At 38.1% G+C, this 12,033-nt stretch overlaps 1 protein-coding gene across 5 annotated transcripts in view; it reads right to left on the bottom strand.

Annotated features, from left to right (window-relative positions):
- The window catches only part of LOC143871655 (Mitochondrial ATP synthase D chain-related protein), a 34,448-nt gene that overhangs the window by 10,860 nt on the left and 11,555 nt on the right, over positions 1 to 12,033 (bottom strand). For 3 of the 5 annotated variants that reach the window (XM_077376686.1, XM_077376687.1, XM_077376689.1), the window contains exons 3-9: positions 6,065 to 6,127; positions 5,851 to 5,913; positions 5,711 to 5,773; positions 5,529 to 5,591; positions 5,345 to 5,407; positions 4,867 to 4,929; positions 4,411 to 4,473 (exon numbers count right to left, since the gene is read on the bottom strand). In XM_077376686.1, coding sequence (XP_077232801.1) covers positions 4,411 to 4,473; positions 4,867 to 4,929; positions 5,345 to 5,407; positions 5,529 to 5,591; positions 5,711 to 5,773; positions 5,851 to 5,913; positions 6,065 to 6,127 — 441 coding nt within the window. The remainder of the gene's footprint in view (positions 1 to 4,410; positions 4,474 to 4,866; positions 4,930 to 5,344; positions 5,408 to 5,528; positions 5,592 to 5,710; positions 5,774 to 5,850; positions 5,914 to 6,064; positions 6,128 to 12,033) is intronic. The other 2 variants (XM_077376691.1, XM_077376688.1) reach the window with 2 other exon arrangements.

Raw genomic sequence — 12,033 nt, 5'->3', positions numbered from 1 at the left:
ATGGAAACCTCTATAGATTGGAGGACTAGGATCAGCCTATGGAAATGATTTTACGGGCACAACCTATTGATGTTGTGTTCCATCACATGGACGGTTTGGAACTTTGGATCAACCTATGATGTGGTCCCGTACAGTTCTTTGTCGGCCCGTGCATCGCACGGGTTTTTTTACTAGTGTGTGTGTGTATATATATACGGAGAAATGTTGCTACTCGGTCTTGTAGCTAAGCTTATCAACTTGGTCGGGTTAAATACAGTGGGGGGCCACATTGTTTGGGTGATCCAAATCATTCATTTGAAAGCCCCTTACCTAGATAGGGTGTCCACAAAAAATCAGACCCATAGGATGATTCTAACCCATCCAACAGTGGAGGGAAAAATGGGCAGATTTGTGGACAAACTGTGTCTGTCAATTTTTTCCCATTTTTCCCTCCACTGTTGGATAGGTTAGGATGATCCTATGGATCTGATTTTTTGTGGACATCCTATCTAGGTAAGGGGCTTTCAAATGAATGGTTTGGATCACCCAAACAATGTGGGCCCCCACTGTATTTAACTCGACCGAGTAGCAACACTTTTCCTATATATATATATATATATATGAGGAAATAGTTTGTGTACAGCTGCATAGATACATGGCTGCACAAACCATGGGGGGGCCACATTTTTGGGGGATCCAAAGCATTTTTTTCCCTCCACATTTTTGGGCCCTTCCATGGATAGGGTGTGTACCAAAAATCAGTCATTTAGGATCATCCTAACCCTGCCATTTGTGGAGGGAAAAAAATGGGCAGAAACAGTGTCTGTCCATTTTCCCCTCCAACTTTGATTGGGTTAGGATGATCCTATAGGGCTGATTTTTGGTACACACCCTATCCATGGAAGGGCCTTCCAAATGAATGCTTTGGATCCCCCAAAAAATGTGTCCCCCACTATGGTTTGTGCATCCATGCACAAATAGCTTATCTGTGCAGCTGCACACAAACCATTTCCTATATATATATATATATATATATATATATATATATATATATATATATATAGAGAGAGAGAGAGAGAGAGAGAGGGAGAACATTTCCTACACACTTGTGTAGGTAAGTTACCTACACACTACCTTAAAATACAGTGGGGGCCCACATTGTTTGGGTGATCCAAACCATTCATTTGAATGGTCCTCACATAGATAGGGTGTCCACAAAAAATCAGATCCATAGGATCATCCTAACCATTCAAACTATGGAGGCAAAAAATGGACTAATTTGTGAAGGTTTATACACGTCCATTTTACCTCCACAAATCGTAGGGTTAGGATGATCCTATGGATCTGATTTTTTGTGGACACCCTATCTATGTGAGGACCATTCAAATGAATGGTTTGGATCACCCAAACAATGTGGGCCCTCACTGTATTTTCAGGTAGTGTGTAGGTAACTTACCTACACAAGTGTGTAGGAAATGTTCTCTCATACATATATATATATATATATAGCAGAAGAGAAAAGGAGAGAATTATTTGAATTTCTCTCAAAATTCTAATAGAATTGCAAATCACTTTTTTTGACTTTTTTTAACAAAGGCACCCATTCAACCCCTCCTTTATGCTTTTTAACAATGGCACCCATTAAAGCCACATAATTTCAATCCTACCCCCTCTTTTATGCTTTTATAATAAAACAAGTGGGCAAAGTCAACATATTCTATGCAAAATTACGGATTGGGGGCAGATGTTACATAATACTACGGATTCAAGACACCTTGAAAAATATTGACGAATTCCGGGCACCTTAAGAGGAACAACATCTTATGGAAACCTCTATAGATTGGAGGGCTACGATCAGCCTATGGAAATGATTTTATGGGCACAACCGATATATGTTGTGTTCCATCACATGGACGGTTTGGATCAACCTATGATGTGGTCCGTACAGTTCTTTGTCGGCCCGTGCATTGCACGGGGTTTTTTACTAGTATATATATATAGCATTTTTCCCCGTAGATGAGCTAGGATTGAACTTAGAAGTAGCCTTGACCAATTGAACTATAGGCCCAACTCCTAATGACACTTCTAAGAGTGATTTATAAGTAACTATTCTTCAGCAATCTAATTAACTAGAAGTGTCCTAGACAAGAATCCTACCAGGAAAATAATAATCACAAGAAAAGAGAAATCCCTCAATCACTATTTAATGACGCATCATCTTCTAGAGTCATGTGACTCATGTCAGACATGAATATCAGCCATTAAGTCTCGGAACACACTATAATACAGCATCCAGGAAAAAACCGGAACACACTGTAATACAACATTCAGGAAAAAAACCAAAATAGACCTTTTCTCTCGACATTAGGTAAATATTTTTTCAGTCAGATCCATATCATGGGCTACTATGTTCTAGTGGTTCTTTTCAAATAACCACATGCAGTCATTTTGACAGGGATGGTTTTCCTTGTGAAGGAAGTCAACCGATTTGGCCTGATGGAGAATATTAAAAAAATGACTGAATGCATCATACATGTCAGTGGGAATAGAGGCCTTACAGACCTGGTGCTTCCTCATCTCCATTGGTTGTGTCCTAGAATGGTCAAACAGATATTCGTGTCGCAACTAATTATATTTCTCATGGAGGCACAAAAGCATATAGAAATGAATACCACCGGTAGGACCGAACAGTATATAAACGACCAACCAAAGTCGTTTTGCTGTGGAAAAAGACTAGTAGAAAAATTATGAAGATGATAAGATACCTAACATCCAGCGATGAAATTACTGATCTGTCCACCCATTGTTACCAGGAAACTCTATTAAAAAATTCCTTGCTTTTTTCATAATATCATAGACTTTTTTCAAAACCTATTCCCAAACAATATCTAAGAGTAAGAACTGTTTCCTTTTCTAATAGCAACAGCCCCGTTTATGAAAAATAAATTTTTATCTCCACACAAAAAAAACTGTTTTCTTTATTAACAAAAACAGTTTATCCGTGCAGAAGTTATCATTTATTAATATTAACAAATTCCCAAAATCCTTTAATATGACCCCTGAATTTTTTAAGCCTAGCTTCAGAGAAAACAGTTTACTTTCTGCCATTTCATTTAATTTTTTTTTTTTAATGTCATAGGGTCCCCACCCTATTTTAGGGCGGGACTAATCCCTATGGATGCAGGCACTCACCCGTAAACTACGTAAGCCATTTCATTTAATATGACCACTGAATTCTTTTTATTTAAGAATAAATTCCTAATTTCATCTATAACCTGTGTAAACCTCCATAGTCCAAGGCTCCAAGCTCCTCCCTAGGGCCCAATAAGTTCTGTTACTTGCGTCCCCTTCTGCAAATAATCTCAGTCATGTCCTTACAGATATCCTTAACGCCTCTCAAAAAGTGCTTGACCGATGCCTTACTATTAGCCTTTGATCCCAATGGATCAAGAAAACCGCTTCTCTATAGCCCTGGCCCCTGACTCTTGAACACTCATTTCACTCCGCCAACTCTTCGCTTCCCAAAAAAGAGAAGCAATGGCTGCAGGCCTGAAATTCTTCTGCTTTAGCACATCATACGTGTTAATGCTTCCTGTGATAACTATCCAACAAAATTCATCTACTCTTAGAGGGAGCATGGCCCCCAAAATAGGACTTGGAACTCAACACGATCTCATTGATTACAAACAAAGAGGACCTGACAAAAAACATACCATTGGGATCTCGTAAGTCACAATCACATCTCTTATCACCTTCCAAAGGCAAAACATAAATACACAAACACAAGAATCAAAACCCAGACACACACTTCCTCAACTTCATTAGCATTCCTATAAAGACAAATCCCATACAATCCCTTTTCCCGGCCCCTCTCAATGCATTATTTACCTTTAGGGACAATCGAACTAAAAAGGGGCTCGGATAAGCATGGTATAATGCAATATTACCTACTATTCTCTCCCTGTTTCCATCTCAAAACCTAATCAGCTTGTTAAAATTATCAATGATAAGACCACAGACAATCATGACCCAGAGAATAGAGCTCTAATACCTTCCTATACTCCCACCCTTTAAGTTGTTAACAATGCTCAAAAGCCATTTCCCCGAGATGGCTTTGTTTCTGAACATTCAACTGCCAATTCCAAGGCCTCCATTCTTCTTACACTCGGACATCCTTTTCCAATCAATGAGATGATTGAGTCTCTTCCCTCTCTACCTACCTTCCCAAAGGAAATCGCATTGAAGCTTCTCTAATCTTTTAGCAATCAACACAGGTATTTGCAACAGAGACATAAATTAGACATGATGAAAGCAAACTAGGTGTTGACAAAAGGAAAATGCCCAATGTCTAGTAAAGCCATCACGAACCTAGCATTTTTATTACCGCCATCAGAAAAAATTATGTCAAGTGATGATAAAAAAAATTTTTACCTCCTTTAGATTCCAAGTATTTTGTTCACTCTGTAACTGTTTGATTTTCTCCTCCGAGCTGGCCTGTAGATAATTTAATTAGCCACTTATGTGCTGCAAACCAACCATGCTTTACAAAAAGCCTAAAATTATACGAAGATTAAAACATTATGGGCATGACCATGCATGCCCACACACAGGAATGCACAGGGCACAAAATTGCAATCTTGAGCAAACTTTTTTTTTTTTTTTGAAAATTGACATTTTATTGAATAGTGGCTGGGACAAGTTGTCCCCGCCATATTACAAAAGTGGATCCAAGTCCAAATACAATCCTTGAAAGGATTTCAAAGTTGTAAGAACTATAGTTTCCTCCTTTAGGACTCCTGCTTTGGCTAAAACATCCTGAAAGCAAACTAAGTGCAGTGCTCCATTGCCAATCAAAACATTCTGCAAGATAATAATGAAAAATGTTACCTCTTTTTGTATCCAAGAATCAATTTCACTCTGCAACTGTCCGATTTTCTTCTCCAAGTATGCCTGTAAATTATCTAGTTAGCTAAGAAACTTTATGCTGCAAATAGTTTCTCTAGAGATCCTAGAATACAAAACTTTGTCTTCGTATATTATTATTCTTATGGAATTTGCTATCGTCCATCGCAGAAGGCATTTCACGGATGGCCTATTGCATGTGAGAGCAGCCACCTTGTGAATGAAGACAAAATCTGCTGAAAAGTGAAGCTGCTCTCACATGCAACAGGCCATCCGCGAAATGTCTTCCGCGATGGACGCTAGCAAATCCCTTATTATTATTATATATTTGCAGTTTAAAAGCACAATAAGTGAACCTAAATGTTAAATGCTTTGCCGGTCTATTTATCAAATCCTACCATCTTTAAAATGTTTTTTTAATGCAACTAAAAAACTAATGTAACACAACAATGACGATGATTACCTCCCTTTGGATACAGGAACCCCTTTCATTCTGTAAGCATTTGATTTTATCCTCTAAGCTGGCCTGTAGGTCAACCACTTAGTTAGTTCTCCTCTGAACTATCACAGTTACTAGAATCACAAATTTCCAAAACATATATACATAACTACAAACATAATTGGAAAAGTGGAAATAAAATTCTCACCTCCTTAAAAATCCAAGAGTGCTTGTCCGACACAGCTTTCTTTATTTCTTCTTCCAGCCATCTCTGAAAGCCATTGTAAAAAGTTCAAAACAAACATCCTACTGGTCAAGGAAAGAGCAAATAGTTGAACAAACATCCTACTGGTCAAGGAAAGAGCAAATAGTATTCGAAGTGACAGCTACCTCTTTCTGCAACCAAGAATGTTTTTCAGCTTCTAATTGTTTGACTCCTTCCTCTAACACACCCTGTAAGGCAAAAAATTCATCGATGAAACATCTAACATTGGCAAAAGAGCAAATAGTATTCATATAGTGACAGCTACCTCTCTTTGCAACCAAGAATGTTTTTCAGCTTCTAATTGTCTAACTCCTTCCTCTAGCACACCCTGTAAGGCAAAAAGTTCATAGAAGAAATATCAAACATGGGCAAAAGTACACAGGGGAACCAAAAGAAAAGAGCAAAGCAATTCTCAAAAGATCAAAACAATCATCCTGCTGGTCATGGAAAGAGCAAATAGAGTTTGAAGCGACAGATACCTCTCTCTGCAACCAAGAATGTTTTTCAGCTTCTAATTGTCTAACTCCTTCCTCTAGCACACCCTGTAAGGCAAAACGGTCCCAAACAAATATTAAACACTGAAAAGTAGGCAAGGGAACCCAGAAATAACGCACTGGCAAATTTTTGCAAGCATTAAGGTGGGTCAATGGAAGACGAATATGGCATGTATCATCTCACGAATATATATAACATTTCGTCTACTTTAAAATTCATCAGGCTGTTAAGATAACAAATCCTTGCTACCTATGAACACCAAGTAACATAATGCTTCAAGGAATCTACAAGCTTGCAAGATCCCTTCTAACAGATAGGTTTCCATACCAAATAGTTTATTCTATCACATATGCCTTCTCGGTGTTAAAAAAATTGTTGAAATACCTGTCAAAACGTACCTCTGAAAAGCCGGTGCATGGTGAGAGCAACTCTAGATATTCATCTCTCATGAAGAACGTGCATTTCTTCAGGTTTGCATACAGTTTCTCTCTCTTGAGTGTTTCAAATACTTGTCGAATATGTGACAAGTGGGTGGTTTTACTATAAATTAAGATATTATCAAAGTAAACAACCAAAAACTTGTCAATAAATGGTCTAAGCACTGTTGTCATTACTCTCATGAATGTGCTTGGTGCATTTGTTAAGCCAAAAGGCATAACTAACCATTCATATAGACCATCCTTTGTCTTAAAGGCGGTCTTCCACTCATCACCAACTAAAACTCTAATTTGGTGATACCCGCTTTTAAGATTAATCTTAGGCTGTGTTCACTCGTCTTCCCGAGAATTGAAAGGAAAGGAAAACAAGGCATATTTTCCCGAGAAAGACGGAATAGCGCTGTTCTCTTTCTTTCCTGAGAAAGCAATTTATCCGACGTGTTATTTCCGGAAAAAAGACGTGGAAATGCATTTTCCCGAGATTGAAATCCTTTCCTTTCCCGTCAAAACCACAAGAAAGTGATTTTCTCTAGGGCGCGAGAAAATTTATCAAGCCCGTAAACTCACGAGACCTCCCCTCTGCAGTTGGAAAAAAACCCTAGCTACGGTCTCATCTCAATCTTCTTCTCCGGCGAGTGATTTCGCAAATCTCCAGCGAACAAAGGTAAACCGCCTCTCTCTCTCTCTCTCTCTCTCTCTCTCTCTCTCTCCCTTGTCTCTGCCGCCGCCCATGTCTCTCTCATCTCTCTCATTTTTCTGTTTTTGCAGGTCTCTCGTCAGCACTTCGACGATCTTGCTTGAGCCACATTTTTTTGGGCAGAAAAGGTATGTGTGTCTCTCTCTGCCATTTTTTGTGTTTTCGTTTGATGGTTTTTTTTTCTTTAAACTCGTTTTCCCATGGATTTGGGTTTATTTTTCTCTTTCCCTCTCTCTAGATTAGGGGTTTTTTTTTGTGCTTGATTTTGAGAATAGGGTTTAGGGTTTCATTTTTTTTTTTTTGGTTTCATTTTTTTTAGGGTTACTATTTTATGATCTGATTTGAATTTGATTTTTTTAGGGTTACTGTTGTATGATCTGAATCTGATTTTTGTGGGTTTTTGTGCTTGATGTATGGCTGTTTGGGTGGTTGGATGTTACTGTATGTATGGATGTTTTGGTGGTTGGTTGTTTCGGTGGTTGGGTGTTGATGTATTGGTGTTCTGGAGGTTGGGTGTTGATGTGGGTGTTGATATATGGTGTTTTGGTTGTTGGTGATGTGGGATGGGGATGCATTTTTTTGTGGTGGATTTGAGGTGCTAATGTGGGTTGGGGATGTATTTTTTTGGTGGTGGATCTGAGGTGCTAATCAGGGTAGGGGATATATTTTTTGTTTCTGGGTGGATCCGAGGTGTTGATGTTGATTGTGGTTGTTTTGTTTCATTTGTGGTTGTGGGTGGTGGTTGTTTGGTGGTTGATGGTTGTTTGTGGGTGGTTGTGGATGATTGTTGGTGGATGTGGGAGTTGAAGAAGGGTTTCTGTATTTTGGTTGTATGGGTTTGATGGACTAACTTATTTATGGGTTTGATGGGTTTGTTGGTATGGGTTTGATGGACTAAATTATGTATGGGTTTGATTGCATCAATAGTTTTTGTATGTTATCTTATAAAGCTTGTGAATGAAAAACCTTGCTTGAGATCTAAGTAAATGTTGTTTATCTATCATTTGTTATTGCAACTATTATGTGTTGTTTATGTGGTACCAGGTAATGGCGAAGGATAAGTTTTATGTGGTTTTCAAGGGACGGCAGGTGGGCATATTCGACAGTTGGGCAGATTGTCACCTTCAAGTGAACAGGTATAGTGGAGCATCTTATCGCTCCTATGCCACAAGGAAGGAGGCAGAAGCAGCCTTAAATGCATATGATGAGCGCCATGAGGATTTGAAAGACAAGCGTGAAGAGGACATCCACAGTGTTCCTTGGTTTTTGGGGTTTGCCATTGGTGTGGGGTTAGTCCTATGATAGTAGTATTTTAGACTTTTTTCCCACTTGTTTATGATGTATGTTTACTCACATTATGGTTTTATATGCAGACTGGGCATTAAAATGGTTGCTGATGCCAAAATTACTACTAATGAGGTACACAGCCTCCCTGGCCTCAAAGATGCAGTGCTGAACATTGATGGTTTCGTTAGAGGTGACCTTATTGATGCTTATGTGTACCTTCACGGGCATCACAAGGAAGCTGGGGCCTTCCTTTCTCTGGACAAGATGGACCGAGTGGAGATGTTGAGGCGCATTCTGCGGCGTATGCGCCGTTTGGCTATGTGATGTTTATCTATTTTTTGTTGAACCGTTTATATATGAACTATATTTTGGATGTATGAGTTAGGTGGAAATGTTATAACTAATGTTTAATTTCTTTTTGGATGATTTGATTCTTATAATTGGTTAGTTTTAGTTTATGATAATTTTGTTGTTTCTGATTCAACTTCAATGTGATTTAAGATTATGGGTTTTATGCTTCTCTTCTTCAATTTGGAGTGATTGAATAGATAAGGATTTGGTAACTGGATTAGGATGATTTTTGGTGTTTGGGTGAAGTACGTATGACTCATATTTGAATCATAGAACGGGCTGTAATACTTTTTTCATTAAGTTTTGTTGGATATGGGTTTCTGCGTGGAGATGAAATGTGCTTTACATCCCAAGGGGTTTTTTTGACTCCTTTCTATTTGAGTTTTGTTGGTCTAGTACTTCGCCGTCGACTGAAGGTTGCACTAGCATCTGTTTTGGCCTCACTGGTGGTTATAGGAGGAGCCATACTCTAGGCAAAAAGAAGGGCTTCTACTACTTCCCCTGATGGTAATAAAAAAAATGAATACGTGTGTCTATCTAATGACATATGCGGATGGAACTGGAAATCTAATTGCTTTCTCTCAATGTGCTATTTCAGACATGGATGATTCTTCAGATATTATTAGATCAATATCAGAATCCCGCCTTAGTTTCAAATATGAAGATCTGAGAAAAGCTACAAACAACTTCGATCAGGGAAACAAGCTCGGCCAAGGCGGTTATGGTTTCGTCTATAAGGCAATCTACTCTCATATCTTTCCCTAATTAAAGTCAGATTAGACATCTGCTGCCTGATATTCTTCTGTAACCTCTTCATAAAAAAACAAAGTTATTCTTCAGTAACCAATCTGTGTGGATTTGTTCTTTTATTGTTTATAATTTCATCAATTACAATCTATATAGTAGACATGTGGAGGATAAGTTTTGACTAATATGATTTTTTTTCTAGGGGATTCTACCAGATGGTAGGGAAATTGCAGTGAAGAGACTGTTCTTCAATACAAGGCAATGGGTGCATCAGTTCTTCAATGAAATCAATCTCATCAGTCAAGTTCAACACAAAAACCTTGTTAAGCTTCTTGGCTGCAGCGTCGAAGGACCTGAGAGTCTCCTGGTCTATGAGTACCTCCGTAACACTAGCCTCGACCGGTTCTTATTTGTTATATCTTAATTTAAATGATTTGATTTTCTGTGACTGCTAGAATTGTAACAATGTGAATTTCTAAATGATCTTCTCTCATGTATGGTGCAAACAGATCCATTTAAGAAGAAGGAATTGGACTGGGGGAGGAGATTCAATATCATCGTTGGTACAGCAGAGGGGCTAGCTTACCTCCATGAAGCTTCTGAGATTAGGATCATTCATAGGGACATAAAATCAAGCAATATACTGTTGGATGAGGGATTGAAGCCCAAAATAGCAGATTTTGGATTGGCGCATGAAACTTGGCAAATGATCAGAGCCATCTCAGCACTGGTCTGGCAGGAACTCTGTAAGTGCCATCCCATTTCAAAAAAAAACTCTGTAAGTGCCATCAAAATTTGGAATTCAGGAATGATGGCTCTGAAGCATGTTCTCATCTTCTTCTAAATCTACGGTATCCGTGAATCAGTTGTCCTTGAGCATTATACAGGGAAGATGATAAGTCAGTTTTTTTTTTTTTTTTTAAAGAGGATTTTGGCCTGTAACAGGAAAACCAACAGTATATGTCATTATTTTTGTGCGGGGAAAAAATAGAAAATCTATGGCTGAAAAAATTGAGTGAGGTGGTATAGCGCTGAGGTGGTTTTGCTTAGAGAGTTTTTTCATTTGTTTACAGGTTTTGGAGTAGTTTCAATGTAAACAGTTGTAGATTATCTGATTCCCATTTGGTTGTATTTGTAAATTGTCTGCCTTATAGAGGAAAAGTATATACAAAATATCTTTTTCTTTCTGTAAAAAACCTTGAACAGCCCTTAGTTTTGGGAATCATTACAAGATGATAAATCATTTTAGACAATTTCACGCCTGCCATTTCTAAGTCAACTTAGAATTACTCTGGTCTGTAATTTATGTTTTGTTTTGGGAAAAAGCTTATGGAGTTTTCACACATTTTATTTCTTCAAGTTCAAAGATTTAACCATGCTTTAGAATATTTTGGTCATCACTAGATATGAGGGAAAATTCCCTGTAAAATATCACTCACTCAAGCTTCTTTCATATTTTAAATCTTTTCCATGAATAGGAAACCGAGATAGAAGAACATGAGGAGTATCTTACTTAAAGTTAGGCTTCTCTTACACTGATTGGTTTGTTAATGAACTTGATGTAGCTATTCTGATTTACTCTTGCTATCTTAATAGGAAGAACAAATTTGTTTACACACTTGTCTCTTCTTAGATTGACTCATTTTTTCCTTTTTCCTTTCATTTCTCAGGGTTCACAATAAAAGAGTAAGGTTAGGGTTTTGAATTTTACCTCATTTATCACCACATGAAATTTATTTTTGTTTCCTTTTTTTAATTTTCAATTTGTAGCGTAATTAGTTGCATTGGAATGTAGATTGATTAAAGAAATTTCAACAGCCGATATCGACATTTCATTTTATGCACATTGAAATGGAAGAAGGTTCATTTCGATGGATTAGGGATCTATGTACGTGTTGTTTATGCGGTAGCATTTAATGCAAAAAAAAAAAAAAATCTTGTGCAAAATATGTTTAATATGGGTTTCTGCATATTTTCCCTCCCTTTCTGGGCAAGTGAACAGTGAGAAAATAACTTTCCTGCACATTTTCCCTCCCTTTCTGGGCAAGTGAACAGCGAGAAAGCATGGGAAAATCACAGTTTCTTTTCCTTTCCTTTCCATTTTGCCACGTCAGATTCCTTTCCTTTCCTTTCCTTTCCTTTCCCGGGAAAACAAGTGAACAGAGCCTTAGAGAAGATGGCGGAACCAGCCATCATGTCAAGCATATCATCAAGTCTAGGAATTGGAAATTGATACTTGACAATGATCTTATTTATGGCTCGACTATCGACGCACATGCGCCAACTTCTATCCGTTTTTGGCGTAAGCAATGCGGATACCGCACATGGACTCATGCTTTCTCAAATCAAGCCTTTGCTCAAAAGTTCATCTACTTGCCTCTTTAACTCGGCATGTTCTTTCAGGTTCATGAGATAGTGGGGCAAGTTCGGTAAG

The sequence above is a fragment of the Tasmannia lanceolata genome, unplaced genomic scaffold, assembly GCF_043159265.1.
Source record: "Tasmannia lanceolata isolate RefF3 unplaced genomic scaffold, GAP_Taslan_0.1 ptg000002l, whole genome shotgun sequence".
Taxonomy (NCBI): domain Eukaryota; kingdom Viridiplantae; phylum Streptophyta; class Magnoliopsida; order Canellales; family Winteraceae; genus Tasmannia; species Tasmannia lanceolata.
Note: the sequence above shows the minus strand (reverse complement) of the source record. Positions and strands in the feature narration are given on the sequence as shown.